General features: G+C 38.9%; 1 protein-coding gene across 4 annotated transcripts in view; it reads left to right on the top strand.

Moving 5' to 3' along the window:
• Positions 1 to 16,870, top strand: part of MAPK9 (mitogen-activated protein kinase 9) — a 41,827-nt gene extending 24,957 nt beyond the window's left edge. Inside the window, exons 5-11 of one of the 4 annotated variants that reach the window (XM_008591197.1) lie at positions 2,328 to 2,493; positions 4,294 to 4,365; positions 8,502 to 8,684; positions 9,786 to 9,910; positions 10,927 to 10,990; positions 12,336 to 12,407; positions 13,784 to 16,870. In XM_008591197.1, coding sequence (XP_008589419.1) covers positions 2,328 to 2,493; positions 4,294 to 4,365; positions 8,502 to 8,684; positions 9,786 to 9,910; positions 10,927 to 10,990; positions 12,336 to 12,407; positions 13,784 to 13,926 — 825 coding nt within the window. In that variant the 3' untranslated portion in view covers positions 13,927 to 16,870. Of the gene's footprint in view, positions 1 to 2,327; positions 2,494 to 3,868; positions 3,941 to 4,293; positions 4,366 to 8,501; positions 8,685 to 9,785; positions 9,911 to 10,926; positions 10,991 to 12,335; positions 12,408 to 13,778 lie in introns of all 4 variants that reach the window. The other 3 variants (XM_008591200.1, XM_008591198.1, XM_008591199.1) reach the window with 3 other exon arrangements.
• The last annotated feature ends 4,726 nt before the right edge of the window (positions 16,871 to 21,596 follow it).

Consider the following 21,596-nt stretch of genomic DNA (forward strand, 5'->3'; position numbering starts at 1 on the left):
CCAGATTTGTATTTCATTATCAGAGTTTTCCAGCAGATGGCAGTAAAGTGTGTTATTCCAATAGTTTATGGTGACAGTTTTCTGACAGGTAGTGTCTTGAGATGAACATGTTTTCTGGCTCACTGGGGGCTCATCAGGCTGGCAGGTGGCCTGCTGAGATGCTTCCCACCATTGCTGTTTGTCCTCAGTAGGACCAGTGCTGCTCTAAACATCCTTGTTCATGTGGCCGTGCTGTTCTAGCAAGGTTGGATTTCAGGGACTGCTGGGTGCTAAAGTATATACATTTCAATCTTTTTAAAACTTAGCTACCTAAAGTGAAAGCACCTCTTGATGTCCCCACTGACAGGTAAGGAAGGGTCTCTTTCTCTCACCAACACTGGACATTACTATTCTTTTTGTCATTGCCATATGATAGACTAAAAATGGTTCCTCATTGTTTTGATTTTTTTTTAAATTTTGTGAGGTTGAGCATTATTTTACCTATTAGTAATTTGTATTCTAAAATGCCTATGCTTGTCATATTCTCTAGTTTTAAAAAAGGAAACTAGAAAAAAATTGGTTCATTTGGTCTTAGCTGTATTACCGACTCCTAGTAGAGGAGAAGAGCCCCTGAGTGGAGTTTAGGGCAGCTTCTTTCCTAACTTTGCTTTATGCAGAATAGCAGATGCATGAAAAGGGAGGCCCAGCCTTCTCCACCCCAGGACACTGTAGGAAATGGGGATATTTGTACAGTACCCTGAGGTGGACTGGAGGGGTTGGGGGGGACTCTGTATGGGACCCAGGAGAGATTGCCATTGCATCTTTAAACATTATATATTTATAATTTAAATTTTACTGTATCCAGGAAGTTTGGAAAGAGCATTCAACAGTATTGACACATAATTGCAGCTGTTGTAAATTTTCAAGTGGTTTTCTGCTTATCCTGATAACAACTTCACAGCCTTCACTGTCTGGAAGCACACCTGCAACCCATTTGCAGCCTTTCAGTTGGGAAGTTTTAAAGTCAGGTGCTGGACAGTTTTAAGTGTGAAACTTCACACTTAAAGTACTGCCAGGTTCTACCATGTGGCAGTGATGTGTCCATTTGACATTGCAACTACACATTTGAATACTCTTGTGAAAAGAATAGATGTGAATTGTTTTAAAAGTCACAGTTTCTGGGGTGAGTTTGCAAGCTAGAGTCCCGAGGCAAAGGTCAAATTCCTGTGGCCTGAGGAAGGTTCTGGGGTGTGGGGGATCAGCATGAAGAAAGTGTGGTGGAGTATAGCAAATGTGTTCATCCAAGAAACATTTTCTGAGAGTTTGCTTGTGCCAGTCCTGCTCCTGAGTACTGAGAGCACAGTTAGGACCTTGCTCTCACAGAGTCAGCATTGCAGAAGGGAAGACAGATGGGAACCAAAAAATGAGCAGGTGACTTCATTTGTGCTATGTGCCATTTGTGGAGACAGTGACACAGGTGGTGTGTTAAGTAGAGGTGAGTCCATGGTGGGGGGTAGTAAGGGAGTTGAGATTGGTGATCATGGAGTTCCTCTTCCAAGGAGACAAAGAGCCATGGGAAGATTCCAGGGTCAGAAAATTCTAGATCTTAGCTGTCCAGTATGGTAGCCACTAACCACATGAAGCTATTGAGCATTCAGAATGTGACTATAATTGTAAAGTACACACTGGACTTCAAAGACTCAGTACCAAAAAAAAAGTACCAAAAAATAATGTAAAATATCTCATTAATAATTTTTTATGTTGGTTACATTTTTAGTGATATACTATGGATATATTGGGTTAAATAAAATATATTATTAAAATTAATTTCATCTGTTTCTGTTTATGCTTTTTAACATGGCTACTAGAAAATGTAAACTATACACATGGTTTGCATTTTATTTCTATTGAACAGAGCTGCTCTGGACTGAGTGAGGACCTTGGAGGATGGTGGGGGAGGGAGAACTGGAGTGTTGGAGTCAGCTGAAGGAAGAGCAGGCATGGAGCGGGGGAGGAATGAGGAGGACATGAGGACAGAGGGGCAGGGCAGCCTGCAGGGCCTGGGAGGCCATAGTCAGGAGTGTGGAAGCTCTCAGAAGATATTAAGCAAAGGAGAGTCATGTAGGTTTCCACTGAGAGTTAAGAGGACCATCTGATCTCCTTAGGCTGATTTGTATTAGTTCCAATTTGAGAGTAGGATTTTCCAAGCTCCCAGAGTTCAATTCTAACTATCTCTACACTCTCACATACTTCAGTAGTCACTGACTTCACAAAACCCTCACCACTGTAAGATTGTTTACTGAGCATGCTTTGGTTCATTACATTAATTTAAAACATTTCATTCCTAGGATTTGAAGCCTAGTAACATCGTAGTAAAATCAGACTGCACGCTTAAGATCCTTGACTTTGGCCTGGCCCGGACAGCATGCACCAATTTCATGATGACCCCCTACGTGGTAACGCGGTATTATCGGGCACCCGAAGTCATCTTGGGCATGGGCTACAAAGAGAACGGTGAGTACAGACAAGACTGGAAGAGGCTGTGCTGTTTAAAAATAGTGCTAGAGGTCTCTAGTTTTTTCTCTTTTCTTTGAACTGTATGAAGTATAACGTGGGGACTGTTGTACGTAGATTATCATGGTCCACAGATATGAAATAATTAATTTTGTATTTCCATTGGTTACAATCATTCACTTTTAAAAATTCACTTTTAAAATTAGTATTTTTGAATTTTCTATCAAAGTATAACATACTTATCGGAAAGTATGCAAATCCTGAGTATATAGCTCAATGTGAGCACACCCACATAACCAGCAGCCCCCGGCAACTCGCCATGCACCCCCACCCTCCAGGTCTCGACCTATAAGGGTAGTCATTATCCTAATTTCCAGCACCACAGATTGGTTTTTACATACTTTTGAACTTGGTGTAAACGGAGTGGTGCAACAAAATTGGTGTGGTTTGTTTTTTTTTTTCTGTCTTTTTGTCTTTTTTCGTGACCGGCAACGGATCGCAACCCTCAGTGTTGCGCCCGTACCGGACCGGGACCGGCAACGGGATCACAACCCTCGGTGTTGCACCCACCCCTCGCTCAGCCAGTGAGCGGCCGGTCTGTATGTGGGATCCAAACCCTCGGCGGGAGCGTCGCCGCACTCCCAAGCGGCGCACTGTAGCAGTGCGCCACTGGGCCGGCCAAAATTGGTGTTTTTTAACATCAAAACTTAACAAATTTGTTGAAAAGATCTACATCACATTTTTTTTTTTGGCCGTTGGCTGGTACCAGAAATTATACAGGTGATAACACCGCACTCCAAAAAACGGAGTGAGCCGGCCAGCCCTAAATCACGTTTACTTGTTAAAAAAGACTGAAAGTTTGCCTGAGTCATCTGAAACAAGTTTTGCTTCAGGTTTATTTAGATTCTTTGTAACCTGTGCTCACACCCTGAGAGGCGCAGCTCTGCAGGCTTCCTTTGGAAGGGAGAGAAAATTAAATTGCCTGGTAACTTCTCCCCACCCGCCCCACCAGCAGGGGCACTTAGAGAGTTCTGCCTGCATTGTCTGAGGCTCGGGCTTCAGCTGGGGCCCCACAGAAGAGGGTGGACTCTGTGGAAGTCAGGGCACCTCTGGCAGGGCCTCACCAAGAGCCGCACAGAGCAAGCCCACCACGATGGGGCCCATTTCCCCACTGAGCACTGCTGCCTTTTTGACACATCAAAAAGATTTTTTTCTGTTTAGAAAATGATTACTCAGGTGTAGTGTCAATATTTTCCAAAAGCTTCCACCAATAAAGCTGGTGAAGTTTACTGAGATTGTCTCTATTTGGGAGGGGGTTTGGAGAAAAGAGATGTGGGGCTGTCTAGCTGGTTTTTAATCACCTGGTATTTGGTAGTGGACATCTGGTCTGTCGGGTGCATCATGGCAGAAATGGTCCTCCATAAAGTCCTGTTCCCAGGAAGAGACTGTATCCTTCACAGGGAGAGACCCAGTACTTGGCCATGGAGGCTGGGGGCAGGGGTGGGCATGTGGCCCTGAAACGCTTTGTGTTCACAGGCACTTCTTGTTTCTGGTTTTTGTTTGTTTGTTTGTTTTTTTAAGCTGTAAAGTATTGGAATCTTTGGCACTAAAACCCCAGATTGCTGCAAACTGAAGGCTAAAATAGAGGTCAGCAATCATTTATATTGTGTAAAAAGTTCACCCTTAGCTAGAAATTTATTTTTCCATATTTGTGTGTTTAGTACACTGTTAGAATTCCTTTTCCTCACCTTTGTTTTGTTCATGGCACTTCATAATTTTATCATTTCATTTTATTTTCAGTTGATATCTGGTCAGTGGGTTGCATCATGGGAGAGCTGGTGAAAGGTTGTGTGATATTCCAAGGCACTGACCGTATCCTTCCCCGGGACCTTGACCCCAGCTATGCTTTCCATAAATGCCAAAGGCAGCATGATCTCACCTGCTCACATGAACGCTCAAAAAGAAACTATTGTAATTCTAGACTGTGTTCCAAGGGGGTCTTGACTATGGTTGTTAAATTAGTGTCACAATCCAAGGGGTTCAGTTTTACATTTTCTTTTTTACATGACTACCTGTGATGATTTTATTGAGACTTAGAGTTAAATCAGTTACACAAGGGCACTTCAAAAAGCTCATGGAAAGATTTGTATTATCTCTTAATTCTGTTTTTCCACGAACTTTTTGAAGTACCCTCATATTAGTTCTTAGATTTATCAAAAGTAGCTGGACATATAGAAGAAATTATTTACTCTTTGATAAATGTATTCTGATATTTAAACAAAGATACTGTTTTATGTAGTTCATTCCATCAATTTAACTAGGAAAAATGCTACCTAAATTAGGCTAGTATGCTTGTGTGATTTAATTAACATACTATTTTGTTAGTTATTGATATGTAAAACATTTTTCCTTAAAGTGAAAACTGAAGTACACCACATAAGACCTAAGTGAAAAAGGTTAAAATGAAAATTTTGTGAGGAACAATATATATTAAATTTTCTTGTTTGTTACTCTGCTGACATTTCATAGAAATTTTAAAAACATCCATCTAGAGGGTTATTTTGTGACACACTGGGGAAGTTAAAGTGCAAAAGATTAACTTATACTGTGGTCAGCAAATTATATTAATAATATATCATAAAGAAGAATAGATAATATAGTAGTTATAATAGCTTTCTTTCCTCATACAGTCATTCTCCCATCTTTAATATTTTTCACCCTGACATGGTTCTTCAAATGTACCCTTTTTCATTTGTGTTCTAACCACTTAGTATTTTCATTAGTCTTTGATTTTGTTTTTTGTTGTGAAAGCTTAAAGTGGTCTCTCACTTAGCAGATTGATGATTGCTTTTCAAAGAAATCAAGCTCTTTAGTCAGTGTGTTGCATGTATTTTATGAAAGTAATTTTAGTTTTTTTATGATTTTGAGGGCTGTTTCCTTATAAATTTTTCACAACACAAACTTGGAATGAAAAGATTTTATTTCTATCATTTTGTTATTTATCTTCCTTTACATTTTTCACATCATAAATTATGTACGTGAAGTTAAATATAACATTTTACTTTGTTCCAATAATTTTTGTAGCAGTTTTTCATAGCCTTACTTCAGATTCACTTGTTTCAAACTATAAATAAGGATGTCTTTATTTTGCAAGTAAACTCAATTAAAAAGGGAAAATTTGAGGTATTTTACAGATTAATAACTTAGAAGTATCTACTTCATGTTCAGTTTCTCTCAATTCTTACTTATTTTGTGCCTTTCCTTGTTTTATTTATTAAGAACTGTTTTCTTCAAAAAGTACAAAAGTGGAAAATGTGGGTACTTTTTGGTGCATTCTAGTAAGTAAATTTCTACTTTACATATTAACATGCAATGTCAGTAATTAATGGTTTTATAATCAAAACTCATGCAGCGATTAACATCATTTTCTAAAGAAAATTTTGCCAACTTTTTCAAACATTAGATTGAAAATTTGGGGCATAGCAAAAGGTTCTAGAAACCAGACTGAGGTTCTCAGAGATTTGCTTTATATTTGTGGCCTGACTATGGCCTATGAGAAAGCTTTATCCAGGTCATCTTGGGCTTAAGTTTGGACTCCTCCACACGGTAGCTGTTCATCTGTGAGAAATTCAGGGCGTCTCTGAGCCTTGGTTTAAACCCCTTTTGTAAAATGAGAGACCTATGGTCTGCCTCTCAGGGCCATGGGAGTTAAAGGACAACAGTGTCTGTGCACACCCTGAAGGTCCACCTGGCTTGTTGAGATCTCTTTCTTTCCTACCTCCTGGTCCTCTATAAAAATAATGCTTTGTCATTAATCCAGCACATATATATTGAGCACCCACCCATTTCTAGGCTACTGGTCTGACTTAGATTTTAAAAGGATCACTCCAGCTGCTGAGTTGAGGGTAAGGTAGGAGCAGGAGACCAGTGCACCAGGCTGGAGGAGTGTAGGTGGGGAGAAAGGCTTGAACTCTGCATCTGCTTTGAAGGTCAACCCTTCAAAGAGCCTTTTGAGGATTTGGAGATGTCTTTTAGACAGTGGAAATGTGAAGCATGGAATTCAGGAGACAGGAGGTCCGAGATCGAGAAATAAATGTGGGAGTTGTCAGTCTGTCGATAGCATTGAAGCCTTGAGACGGTAGAGAGTGCTTGCAGAGAGGGAAGAGAAAAGCACCAAAGACTAAGCCCTCTGGGCTGGTGGAGAAAAGAGAAACAAGGAACGGAGTTGAGAAGGCACTTGCAGTGACACCCTCCTCTGAGAGTGCGAGGGGCCCTGGAGGGCCAGAGAAAGTTACTGAGGCAGCCCCATTAACTCTGTAAAAAAGATAGGGACTGAGAAGTGACCACTGGATTTAGTGCTGGCTCCTGGCAACCTTGACGAACACAGTGTTCACGGAGTAGCAGGGGAGAAGGCCTGTTAAGAGTAAGCTTAGGAGAGAATGAGAGGCTGGGAATTAGAGATACAAGCATAGACAGCTGTTAAAGGAGTTTTGCTGCAAACAGGAGTAAAGAAATGGAGTGATAGCTAGCAGGGGATGTGGAGGTCAAAAGAAAGTGGCTGTTGTGTTAACACAGGAGAAAAAAACATCATGTTTGAATGGTGATGGAATGTTCCAGTAGAGAGCAAAATTTTCATGACTTAGGAGCAAGAAGAAGGAATTGTGGGAGTTCATCCTTGAGTAGACGAGAGGGCAGGGGTCTAGAGCCAAGCGGGCTTGGCTTTAGCAGGATCCCAGACGGTTTCCTCAGTGGAAAATGGTGCACAAATGCTGGGGTGGGGGAGGCACTACTGGGAGTCTGTGGGTCTTCTCTTGTGATTGGTTCAGTTTTCACAGTGTAGAGTGAGCATGGGGAAGAGGTGTCAGAAGGAGAAAGAGGCAGGAAAAGTGTGAAATCGTTTTCACATTTTGGCTAAATAGGTAAATTAAATGTAGGCAAAATTTTGATTTGGTAATACGTTTGAAACAGATGAGTGGAGAAGGAGAATTTGCTAGAATTTGCTAGATTTGAATGCCAGAAACTTATTCCTGGGCAGGTCTTCGGAGGTGTAACATTTTTGAAGAACATGTGTCTGTTCCCTAGGTTATTTCATGGTGATGTGAGTTCATTTTTCTAAGATATGCCTCAGTTGGTCGCTTTTTTAAGCTGTTGCTTACATGATTTGTTCTGGCTTGCATTCTCCTATATAGTTGACTACAGTTTCAATATCACTTTGCACTTATATTATCCCAGTTATCCCAAGCCTGTGACATAGGCAAAGCTGGAATTGTCTGCATTATATAAATAAGGAACATGACCCCAAGGAAGATTGACTTTCCTGATACCTTATGATTAGTGCACAGATGACCCTAAAACCCAGGTCGTATACTTTGAAAAGAAATAAAATGCATTGCCCAGGTATTGCAATGATGGCCGGGAGGGTCAATGCCATGTAAAGCAGGATGACATCTCAAAGCCATCATTGCTCAGTCTAAACCTAGTTGCAGGAAAGAATGCAGTCCCTTGGGAAAGGACTGCTCTGAGGGCTCATAAAGCTAAGAGCCCAATTCCTGTCCTCTCCCTCACCATGCCACACCAGTGGGTGTTCCACAGGCCTTTGGTTCCCCCAGCTGTACACTGAGGAGGTCAGACAGGTCTCTCCACAGATCTCTCAAGTTCCTTTCTACTTTAGAGAGCTGTGAGTCTAAGATAGCTTTAGTATGAAAATTGACTTCAATTTGTTATTAATTTTTATCTATTTTCATGTTTAATTACTTGTCATAGGTATTATTAGTTAAAAAATAGCTTTATTTTGAACTCTAATGGGAAGGCATATAGACCTCATTGTTTTGATTTAATAAGCTGTGATCATAGTTTATAAAGATGCAGAGTGTAAAAGTTTTTAAAAATCATCTAACTTGGAAACCCAAAATTTATTCAAATATTATTTCAAAATGCTTTGAATGATGCTACTACCTGTAATATAAATATAGACATTTCAGTTGTATTTTCCTCAAGAGACCTCTTAGATATTGATCAATGGAATAAGGTTATTGAGCAGCTAGGAACACCATCAGCAGAGTTCATGAAGAAACTTCAGCCAACTGTGAGGAATTACGTGGAAAACAGACCGAAGTATCCTGGAATCAGATTTGAAGAACTCTTTCCAGATTGGATATTCCCATCAGAATCTGAACGAGACAAAATAAAAAGTAAGAGATCCTTTTGCTCTTATACTTATTTTCATAATTCAAGTGAAGGTTTCACTTTTCCATGTTTGCATTCTAAAAAAACCTGTGAGTGTTAGAAGATAAAATAGTTGAAATCCTGAAATAAAGTCACTTACAGGCTAGAAGTTTGATCTTTTTTAAAGAGAAAGCTTAAGGACCTAGAAGTTTTGTCCTCAATAAAATTTAACTGAAGCCTTTGGCCAAAGTTAAAATATTCGAATCAGTCTGAAATACTCTTAGAATTATAGTAACTGGAATTCAAAAAGTTCTCAGGTATAAAAAAACACTTGAATAAAAACTCTAGAGTCAGAAACCAGTTCAGTAAAAAAGGTCCTGCTCACCCTTCTCCCTTCACTAAAATGTGATTGCTTAAGGAAAAAGAATAAATTTGTTTCTCTCCACATCAATGTAAACTGTGCCTTAGTCAGAAAAACCCCAACCTCTCCTCTGCCTATGTATACATGTTGTGAACTTGAATTGCTGAAACGTAGGTGAGTCTTATGTTTAACTAAGTTATTAGATTTGTTGGGTTTTTTTCCTAACTACTAATCTCCAGGTTTAAAAAAAAAAATCGTGTATACAGCTGGCAACATTGTGTACAGCTGGCAAAGCAGAGGCATCTGCAAAGTGTTTTATACTGTGGGAATGTGAGATTATTATATGGTTTTAAAAGTGTTATAATTTCATTTTGCTGTGACATGGAGAAAAAAGACACACCCACGCCTCACACCCATACTCTTGGCAGTGCCACCCTTAGCTCAGCCCTTGCCACCCTCTCTGCCGTGGTTTCTCAGCATCTGGCCCTGTCCAGACACTGGTCTGAGGCTGCCTGTTGCCTTTCCCTGTACCACTCTCCTCACAGAGACATAAAACCACATGGAGAGCCTGTTTTGTCATGGAAGTGGCTGCTTGCCTTTTTCTTCAAAGTTTTGGAGCCCTATTGAACCTGTCAAACATTTCTCAGAGTTAGTATATCTTTGTTCTATCTGTGCTGTCAATCATATTTAGCTCTTTATTGTGTGGTTTTCTTTGTTTCAGATTAACAACATTAGTTTATTAATGTAAGATTTGTTTTCACCCTAGCAAGTCAAGCCAGAGATCTGTTGTCAAAAATGTTAGTGATTGATCCGGACAAGCGGATCTCTGTGGATGAAGCTCTGCGCCACCCATACATTACTGTTTGGTATGACCCCGCTGAAGCAGAGGCGGTAAGTAGCTATGTGGCGGAGACTAACATGCAGAGGCAGGGCTTACATTTCCTTGGATTTTATGTCTGTTAGTCTGGAATGGCTACATAATGATAACAAGTTCTAGATTTTAGGGCTTCTGATTATAAAAAGGTCAAGGTTTTTCACTACCCCTTTAGGGGTACTTGCTGTTGAAGCTCTAGCTCAGAGTACCTTGGCAGTCAACATGTTTATGCTGAGGAGACATAATTATCTTCATTTATGCAAATGCTGATAAGTGATGATAATTTATTAAGCATCTGTTTTGTACCTAGTACTGTTCCATGGGCTTTGGTTACATCCTCTTACTTAGAGAGACTAAGCAACTTCACAAGTTTGTTCATCCTTCCCCATCTCCATTGCCCCCGCAAGGGAGTTTCCCTCTGAGTTTGGTGCCGGTGTGCATGTTTCCATGGCAACACCAGTATGAATGACCTTTAGCTGGAAATGAAATAACAGCATAGTGCCATACTTACTCCATGCCATTTTTATGTCTTGGCCTATGGATTTAACCACCATTTTAAACATTGTTTTATATAAAAAGGATCTGATTTATAGGCAGACTTTTGGAATAGTCCATTTATGAGCTGGGGATTGGGTTTGGGAGTTCTAACGTGCAGCATAAACCTGAAATATGTTTTAAGAAAGAACTGCACCTTCCATAGTTTCCAGCACAGTGCCTTATCCATGGTGGATCTCACAGAAACTGCTTGTGATTATTAACTTTGTAATTACATTTGGGCAGATGTCTTTAGTGTTTTGAGTTTATGTGATTGTTGATTGTTAATAGCTTCCTTCTTTGGTTAATTTTTCCTTCATTATTTTTATTCTGCAACTGATATAATACCACACTTGTGACAGAAATCTTTAATAAACCATGTATTGAATGAAACTAAGTGCATATCATAAAAAGACTAGAAATCTTCCAAGTGATTTTACCTTTTTTCATACCTCATTAGTTTTTGAACTGTTGACTTTACATGAAATTTAATTTTTAGCCACCACCTCAAATTTACGATGCCCAGTTGGAAGAAAGAGAACATGCAATTGAAGAATGGAAAGGTAAAGACAGAGCTTCTTTTAATCCTTATGACATTTTTTACAATCCTATAAAGTGGAGGCTTTTCATTTTTTAACAACTGCTCTTTAGAAAGGAGCAAGAGACCCTGCAGCCCACTTATCCTCTTTCTCCCCACATTCTAGTAGAAAAAGAACTTGAAGATAAAATAATTAGAAAGGAACATATACGAATTCATATTATTTGCTTTAGTAGTGAAAAATAAGGGCTTCTTCACATGATTTTACATTATCAAATATTGGTTTGTAAATTGAACTCAGTAATTGTATCACGCTTGTCTTGATAACATGTTGCAAACTGTCAAGTAACCCCAAGTCACAGGCCACGCATTACCTGCAAAGTTGCCTGTACAAGCAGACATGAGAGAGCCAAGCTGGAGGACATGTGAACTTCTGCACTATTTTTAGCCATGTAGTTGTATATTTGTTTTTAAAATCTAGTTTGGGGGAAATTGGAGATCAAAAATAAACAAATAGGTATTATTACCACCATGAGGGTATTTCAAAAAGTTCATGGAAAGATTTGCATTATCTTTTCATTTTATTTTTCCACAAACTCTTTGTAGTACCCTCCTGTAAGATTGACCAAACAACCCACAGCAAACTAAACCTGTAAAGGGGAGGCTGAACTAACACTTTTTCATTAGAAAGCAAGATCAATAGTAACTGGGAAACTGGACAGTGCAAGTCAGCACTGATGATAGGTCCTGCCCATCATCAGGATGATGTGGGCAGTGCCCGTTACCTGCATGTGCTTGCATGCGCTCAGCAGGGTAGTACACACAGCCACACTCACAGGCCTCAGTAAATGCTTGCAATGTGGTAATGCTAGTTCATAAATACCAAAATTTTGGCAACCCCTAATAACTTCCTTAGTAGGCAATTAGTTTTTCTTACAAAGGAAAGTTGAGGAAAACCAAAGTTGATAACAAGAAAAGACAGGTTTGTGGATACATTTCTGGCCAGTCTGGAGGAGTTCATAGCCCACATGTGGATGCTGGTTACATATGGAGAGCCACAAGTAATGACAGAGAGAAATGCATTCACATGCAAGTAAGGACATCCAGTCCTTTAAAATGTCCTGTGAGAGCCACTCTGCTAGTCCTCCATCTCTTTGTAAATCCTCCTGTGGATTCAGAATGACCTATGTCTTTTACTACTTTAATAGTTTCATTGAAAGATAGAAAACTACATTACTGAATTGACTGGATATCACAATTAAAAAATAATATATCACTATGCCCTTGGAGTGGCTCCGATTGATTTGGAAGCAGAGTTTAGAGATGCAGAGAAACAGATGATGTATTTTAACTTGCATTTCTATTCGAAGAGCTTATTTACAAAGAAGTAATGGATTGGGAAGAAAGAAGCAAGAATGGTGTTGTGAAAGATCAGCCTTCAGGTTAGTGATTGCTTTAATACTTTGATTGTATAATAGTTTTCTTTCCCTATTCAACTTTTATAAATGGCAGCAATGTGTTAACCACCAGCTTCACCAGCATTGGATTTGAAAACCCCTTGTGTGAAACAGTTCCCCCTCTTGGCTTGTCCTGGTTGTGGTGGCAGCTGCTAACATTTTACTGATGTGCTAGGCACTGAACTGTGTTATAAACATTCTTGTTTCATCCTTGCAACAACTGCTATCAGCTCCATTTACAGATGAGGAAATTGAATTTAAAAGCTTTTCAGTGTGCATTACCCTCTTTGTATTGATTCCTCCCCATTAAAAAAGAAAATTAATGCAAACCTAGGTAAAATGGAATTTGATTTTCTTTTCAGAAAATTGTTCATATAAATTCCCCTTTATCCTACTTGATCCACCTAGCAATAGAAGCTAAAAGACTAAGTAATTGTACAGTTAGGAGAGACTCTGATGTTACTGCATTAACCTATGTAACTTTACTAAATGAAACTCTTAAATTCTATTTTCCCACTCCCACTGGAAAGCGCACGTACACACACTCACACACAGAAGTGCAAACTGTGCAGCTTCTTATTCTTGAATTTTATATTCAACATGATATATATGTCAAGCATCTAGACATTATATAACTTCAGTGAGCATTTAGGTGCTGGTTGTTAACAAAGTACAAATTTAAGACTGCAGACACTGATTTCAGAGAGCCTGGATGTTTTACTTTTGTTCAGACCAGACTAAAATATGGATAGTATAGAATAGTTTTATTTGCCTTAAAAGATTAAAATGTCAGCTTTCTGTATTCATAAAACAAAAATAAAATGTACAAGAGGACACTAAATGTTTTTTCTTTTTTTTTTTAGTACACAGTCTTTATTTCAGAAGATATTTTTAATCAGAGAAGATTTCTTTGAAGGTTGATACTTTTTTCCTTGGACTTAGTATTTATGTTATACTGAAATGTCTGATGATACTTGAATGCTATTTAGACTTAAACCTTTTGTGATACTGCGTTTTAGGATAAATTTAGCAATTTTATCCTAAAGGTCTGTTTGAAACCAGTAGATATTTTCTTTCTTAAGTGGTTAACATGATTATATATGACCTCATATATATTCAGCCACTGGGGAGAAATGGAGAATGTTGCAGGGAAAGACATAGGAATATTTGGGATTCTGGGCCTAAAGAAAGACTCAAGGAAAAGTTCAAAATGTACCGTTGACTAGTTTCTTGTTTATGCTAATAGTTAGGATTGAGAAATTACAAAAGGACAGAGCCAAGAAATGGCCTGACGTCTCTTTGCCTGGATTTGCAGCAATGTCGTGCCTCAGATTTTATTATATTTGGTTTTCTTAGCACAGATGCAGCAGTAAGTAGCAACGCCACTCCTTCTCAGTCGTCATCTATCAATGACATTTCATCCATGTCCACTGAGCAGACACTGGCCTCAGACACAGACAGCAGTCTTGATGCCTCGACGGGACCCCTTGAAGGTTGTCGATGATAAGTTAGAAATAGCAAACCTGTCATCGGTGAAGGAACTTTCACTTCCACAAGCCTGAAATGCTTAGGAGTTGATGGAACCAAATAGAAAAACTCCATGTTCTGCATGTAAGAAACACGATGCATTGCCCCTACTCAGTTCTTATAGGATTGCCTGCTTAGATTATAAAATGAAGCAGATTATGTCTGAAGAAAAAAAGTGCAAGCCACACTTTTAGCAATTTTGTCCAAGATCATTTCAGGTGAGCAATTAGATGAATTTTTTTGAAGTCGTGTGGTAATAGTAGTGACAATTTCTCATCATCCGTAACTGTTGGGACTTATATGCATGTGACCACAAATGCTTGTTTGGACTTGCTGATCTAGCACTTTGGAAATCAGTATTTAAATGCCAAATAATCTTCCAGGTAGTGCTGCTTCTAGAATTATCTCTTAATCCTCCTAAGTAATTTGGTGTCTGTCCAGAAAGAATAGAATTTGTGTGTTAATTGGCCACCATATTATATCTTACCCCCTTTTATGGTATTATTTATTCTATCTTTTGTATTTCAGAAGGAATATAATTAAGTCTATTTAATAAGTACAAAATATAGCTTTTCTTAAATTTGTGATGTTTGGGGCTGCAAACTATCACTGCTAAAACCAAGACACTTATATGAACACTCTGTTTTCTCTACATTGTCTAGTCTGGGACGAGTGTCCATTCAGCTTTACTGCATGATAAAATTTTCAGTTTTGTGCTGCTTAAGACATATAACTTTGAAATCCTATCTACCTTATCTCTTTTTTCTCAATCTTCTGGACTTATTTAAACTGCTACCTACAATTTCACCTTCTTTATTAGGCACATAACACTCCATCTCAATAATATTATGGCAAATAGACTCTTGAATCCATTGCCTAATGTTAGAATAGAATTTTACAAAATGATCACTAAAGATTATTGTAATCATTTACTAAGTGCTTCCTTCACCAGAGACTGGCTTGGGTTCTTTACTTACCTTCCGTCATTCAGGTGAAATTCGTGATTTCACAAGGCAGCCTTTCCCTTTGCCAATACCATGTTCTTAATCGATTTTCTTTTTTCACTGAAAGAAACCAGATAAACCCCCCTTTGGTCTGTTTTAGGAGGCAAGGCTGATTCAGAATGCCTGTTTGCTGTTGTTTTCCATTTTGTGGAGGCATTTCCTTTGTCTAAGGGAAAGCCATGAAACTTCTGGGAAAACTCTTCAGAGGGATATGAAGGAAATACCCTAACGAATAGTAATTAACTATTGAATATTTTCTGATTTAAAACTGCTCACCTGAAATTGATACTTTCAGACTTTTTGATATGTAAATTATTCAAACTTTATTAAGATACTGAGTATTCAAGTGTCACTGCAGAAATGGAGTTATGATGATCACATTTTGGCTACCTGTGCTCATAATGTTTTTTGCCTTGAGCTTAATTTGTTACCAATTCATATCTTTTGTTCACTTATCTTGGAAGCTATTTGGTCAACATTCTATAGAATGTGTTCTGAGGAGGAACTTTGATAAGAAAGTTATTATAAATATTATCTAAAATGTATGATTCTCTTCTGTACCAGTTGTATCTTATTGGTTGGTCTTATCACTGGAAACTGGAACCCTTGATGAGCAAAATTAATATTGAAATAAGAAATAGTTTTATGTTGTGTCTTTTAGACACTTTCAAGTACAAAATGGAAATACTAACTTGGACTGATGCAGAAACACCTATTATATGGCTTGAGATTCTTTTAGCCTTGAAGGCCTGATGGTATAGTTAAGAAAGTTATCACTATACATATATAAACATCTTAAAATGGCCTTCTCTCTAATACACATTCTTTTAAAAGACTTTATTTACTAAATCTATCTTTAAAAGGAAAAACAAAGAAAAGGGAGAGTTTTAAAAATGCACTATCTGCTCTATGCCATGTAAATGCAGCACGCTGATAATGAGGGCTCATTGGGGTCCCACTTACGAGAAGATGCTTGTAAGTGGAGCAAGGTGCCCCACAGGTTGGCTGTCTGCTCACTCATTCCTCTGTGCATTCAGCAAGCCTGTTGTCACGGATGGAGCCCGTGATGTGTTTCCTGCAAGACCATCTTCTGTCAGGTAGAGGAGAGTGCACCTAGGACAGGACACCGAGCTCCGTAGAAATACCTCACCCCAGTTTTAGGGTCCTCCCTCCTGAGCCTAGATTTGCCAGGGTCCTGGTGCAATGCAGATAGTTTCAAACTGATCTCTGTGGATAAATGCTGATGTTGCATAAAGAACAAAAATGTGCCCAACTTTTTCATCTTTTCTATTTTATTTTTGTAATTTATTTTGTACACAACCCTGGAAGTAACTATTTTGGACATGTATTTTTATAAACCAGGTAATTTATTGTTATCCTGGAATTTGGACTAGGTTTGTTTCATTTGTTGGCTTAGTTTTCAGTCAAAAAGGAAATGACTGTTTCCCCTTTGTCCAGGTCTTAATTTCAAGTGCAGGTTCTGAAGAGCAGACAGAATTCTATCAGAGTAGGAGAGCAGTCTAGAAACACTGGCTATGCACATTGAATCAGTTTTAGGCCTAGAGATGGAAACGGCTCTGTTCTTATCTTTGGAATGCAAAGCTCAGAGCCCCAGTGCTGAAAGGAGAAAGCCCACTGCAGGGCCCCTTGCTGATACCTAGAGTCCATTATTTGAAACACTGAACAGGAAACTGGTTTAATCCAGATGTAATGCTGTATAAGTCATGATAATGACGTATGAGTTCATCTGGTTAATTTTTAATGTAACTCCTCCAGTATTTCATACTGGTAATAAATACAGGTGTGACCTTTCAGATTGCATATCTCAAAAGTAACATTGCCTAATGTTTTATAATAAAATATATTATGTGTGTTTTGATTGGTGAAAATAATACAGACTACATTTTCAAAAAGAAATGTATAGCATGTCCAATTTTTGTGTTTTTAAGTGAAAATTGACAATATTTCGACATCACAATCTCTGATTACAGATTTAACATGAACATGGGTAGATGTTGGAGCGTCATGATTTCAAACAATACCAGCAAATGTTTTTAAATTGAAAGGCAAAAACGGTTCTCTGTTCATTCTCTTACTGAAAATATTCTGCAAATTCCTTAATATAAGTTTTCAAAAGCAATGGCAGAAAGTTTTGGCTTCAAAAACATGCAAGGACAAAGTTGAATATTCAGAGTATTGGTATAATTGTCTTCTCAGATGTGGCCAGGAGAATCCACCAATCAATCTTTACTTGTATTGCTTAAAATCATTAATGGTGCTGGTGGTTTTGTCCATGGGAAGAGCCACTTTCATCTCACTTCTGTTTTTGTGGCCCTTTAGGATGTCTGATACTGAAATCCACAGGAGTGTCTTTACTTGTATTGCTTAAAATCATTAATGGTGCTGGTGGTTTTGTCCATGGGAAGAGCCTCTTTCATCTCACTTCTGTTTTTGTGGCCCTTTAGGATGTCTGATACTGAAATCCACAGGAGTAAAAGAGTCCTCAGTGTCTCTTTCTGTTCTCTGTTTAAAAAGACTAGAGTCATTCCAGATAGATGAACATCAGTCTTATTTTTAAAAGGTCTGTAGAGAAGGAAGATGTTTCTCTTAACATTGGTCTGGCTTCTATTTCTCTGTTATATTTCCCTCCCAATTTCAACATAGACAAGCATTAAAATACCTTTTATTTATTCATTGAAATGATAAATATAAGTGGGGTTGGGTTTTTGGGAGGAGGGAGGATGCTAGTATTTCAAAATAACTTCATAATTAACTACCTGATGTTGTCCTGAAGATTCTGTGGCTACTCATGTAAATTTAAGCGTAAGGTTACCTTTGACAATAAGGCTGTTTTGTAATTTTTTTTGTTTTTAATTAGGAAAGTTGGTAACAAAATAAGCACTAACAGAGAGTGGTCAGTCACATCTTCTTGCAGCTGAATGTGATCATGATTTAAGAGGGATGAATCTGACACAACCATGGGGAACTAGTCGTATGCTGGGTCCTCAGGGCCTGGGGACCTCATGCTTCTCCAGAGTTTGAAAGACCAAGGCTTTGGAAACCTGAGGATTGTTGTGAGCAGGAGTGTTTTCTACTTCCCTTTGTCTTGGTGTTTTAGAGTTGGAAGGGAAATTAGGAATCATTTCTTGTAACCCCCCACCGTACAACAATGAGGAGGCTGGAGCCCCAGAAAAGAGGAGCACCTTACCGGGCATCAGAAAGTGAGTGACAGGTTGGCCCCTAACCACATGCTGCAGCATGTTCTTGCTAATCTTACTCTTCACTCTCTTTTAGTCATGAACACCTTTGAGAATCCAATGAAAACTATGACCTTCTCCCAAGAAAAATACCATGAGCACAAAGTTTTACCAAGCTTTCAGAGGAATCCTGGACCCCAGTGGAGACCACATGAAGGGCCCTTTTCTAGATGCTGCTTCTAGATGCATTGTGTCTAGTCCTCAAAGGGAAGCAGAGCCTGTGGGAGGGTTCTGCTGGCCTCTTCTGCTCTTACTGGCTTTGACAGTTTTACACACAAATCTTGGGTGTTAATAGAGAAATCTTCACTCTGAGCCCTAGCACTAGTTGGATATTCTTACTTGGTGTCAAAAAGGGAGTATAGGGACTGAGTTCCAGTGAAATGGGTCATTTCCATCTTTCCTTCCATGTGGAACTTAAGTGCAAGGTATGTAGGCTTATCGCACAGACTTATGGAAACATAGATACAATTAAATACATCTCTTAATTTCAAACTATTCTGTGCGGAACTTTGAAATAAATTCTGTCCTTCACTTAAATCCCATGGGTTCCAGACCTTTCCTTTTTTTTTTATCTATCATTATACAATGTAGTTGATTTTTGTCGCCCTTTACCAATTCCTCCCTTTCCCCCTTCCCCATCAACATCATATCTGTTCTTTTAACATATTCAAGGAATTATTGTGATTGTTGTGTCTTTTTTTTTTCCTATTTGTTTATTTATTTATCTTTATTAGCTCTGACATATAAGTGAGAACATGTGATGTTTCTCTTTCCGTGCCTGGCTTATTTCACTTAATAATTTTCTCTAAGTCCATCCATGTTGTTGCAAATGGCAGTATTTCATTCCTTTTTATAGCAGAGTAGTATTCCATTGTGTAGATATACCACATTTTCCGTATCTACTCGTCTGATGATGGGCATTTAGGCTGGTTCCAACTCTTGGCTATTGTAAATAGTGCTGCAATAAACATGGGAATACAGGTATCCCTTCGACATAATGATTTCCATTTCTTTGGGTATATACCCAGCAGTGGGATAGCTGGGTCATATGGAAGTTCTGTCTGTAGTTGTGAAGTAATCTCCATACCATTTTCTGTAATGCTGCACCATTTTACAGTCCCCCTAACAGTGTATGAGAGTTCCCCTTTCTCTGCATCCTCGCCAGCATTTGTTATTCACCTACATCTTTTGGTCATAACACATTTAAGTGATACAGTGTACTTTACATTAAATCATACCAAAAGACATTTCATACCTCTTTGATACACTGTCAGTGATGCCAAAATTGGCCACTGGGTGAGGGTGATGACAGTCCAATGCTCTATCACACAGTTATATTTTTCTCCTTGTGAGGAGAGAGTTATCCACGTGGGCTTACTTTGGGGGTTCCCAATCCACCACATGTCTCACGCTGTTAACCTCAGTTGATCATCCTTGCCATCAGCAAGAATTTCATGAGGGCATAGGGAAGGGTGACTTCCTTAATTCAGCCACCCAGCTGATGTCATTTGCTGGCACTCTGCTGTCAGGGGGAGCTCTCACACCAGCCAGGCTGTTTGGTGGCCCTGAGGTGAGCTCCAGCTAAAAGGCAGCCTCCGTGCCTGTTCTTTTCCTCTAGTGACCAGTGTTCAAAGTGAGGTGTTGGTTCAATAGCTGTTTATACTGAGCAGCTTTCATGCACCTAAATATGTCCGCATTGACTTCAGAAAAACCTACTAAAAAGTGAGTGTGCTTTATGAGAAATCTGAGAAATAACTCATGAAGCTTTGAACATATTTCTAGGCCACAATGTTATAAAAGTAAAGCTCTAGAATGATACCAGCTTTGTTGATGGGGGTGGGAATGAACTGGAGAGAGAGACCAGAGGGATCTGAGAGGATGCTGAGTACTTACTTGGGAGAGGGGGAAGTGGAGAGACAGATACCTAATATTTTAAGAAACTAATAAAATTAATAGAGAAAATTAAAATTTATTACTTGGGCTAGAAAAAGAAAATTCATTCAGGAAAAGGGGAGAAAAAGAAAATATGGGTAACAAGAAAAAAATGAAATAAAACATACATAAGTCCTAACATACCAGTAACTAAAATAAATGTAAATGGCCAAAACACCCTAATCAAAAGATTTAAGGATTGTAGGCAAATATAAAACTTAATAATATATAAATTACAGATATGCACCCATATATTACATATATTATTTTGTTTGGTTTTTTTTTCTTTTTTTTCTTTCTTTTTTATTATATGTATTATATATAACTGTAAGTGTATGTGTGTGGGTAGATTTTTTTTTCTTTCTTTTTTATTATATGTATTATATATAACTGTAAGTGTATGTGTGTGGGTAATGATTGAGAGCACCATGGGGAGAAATTTTAAAAATCAGAAAGTGTAGTTTGAAATTTGAATGCACTCTTGTCAGAAACTGACTGGTCAAGAAGGTGAACAATGAGCAAAAATCTAGAAGATTGGAATGCCACAGTTATTTAACTTGGGTTCATAAAGAATATTATACCCAACAGGCAAATTCCTTTTGGTCACACATGGAACTTAAAGGAAATGAGGCCACAGAGGAAACTTCAGTAAATTCCAAACTCTGTTTCAACAAATGCCCACTGAGTATCTCCTCTGTACCAGGCCCTTGGCTGGAGACAGCCATAAATAAGACTCACAGTCCCTGCTTCGGGGGACCTTGACACTCCATGGCTGCAGTCAAATAATCCAGCATTAGTGGGTGTAATTAAATAACCACATAAATTTATTCTTAGCCTCAGCTGGGGATAAGTGTTGAGAAGGGTGGTTCTGGGAAGCTTTGTAACAGGAGAGTCATCCCTGTTGGGAAGGTGAGGGAAGCTCCCCTGAGGAAGCAGTGGCTGACTTGACAACTAAGGACAAGGAGAAGTTCAGTGGTGCAGGAGGATCTAATCCTGTCGACTTCATCTTTCTCCCTATCTCCATCGTCACCCAACTGCAAACCATTCCTCATGCATGGGGACAGTGACTGTACTGGCCTAAAGGTTCTCCTGGCTTCCACTCTTGTCCAGCTCCAACTGTCCTTCACCCAACCTGGAACGAGCCTCCTGGGATGCAGCTCTGACCCACATAAAGCCTCCATGGGTCCCAGTTGACCACAGGGTTGCTTCTCAAATGGGCTTCCCATAGCCATGCCGCTCATGCACTCCTTTACTTCTCCACTATAAAGGTTACCAACCATCATATTTAGGACATTGAAATGTCTTAAAACTATCTTCTGTGCTTTTTCTAGTGGTCAATTCTAAAAAACTGAAGGTCAGTAAACAGTATTGATGCTGTAATGATGGTACCACTGCCAAGACAAGTGGTGTCCTCGGGTTCCAGTTTCTCCCTTGTACACATCTTTTTTGCTTTT

The sequence above is a fragment of the Galeopterus variegatus genome, unplaced genomic scaffold (genome assembly GCF_000696425.1).
Source record: "Galeopterus variegatus unplaced genomic scaffold, G_variegatus-3.0.2 Scaffold6754, whole genome shotgun sequence".
NCBI lineage: Eukaryota > Metazoa > Chordata > Mammalia > Dermoptera > Cynocephalidae > Galeopterus > Galeopterus variegatus.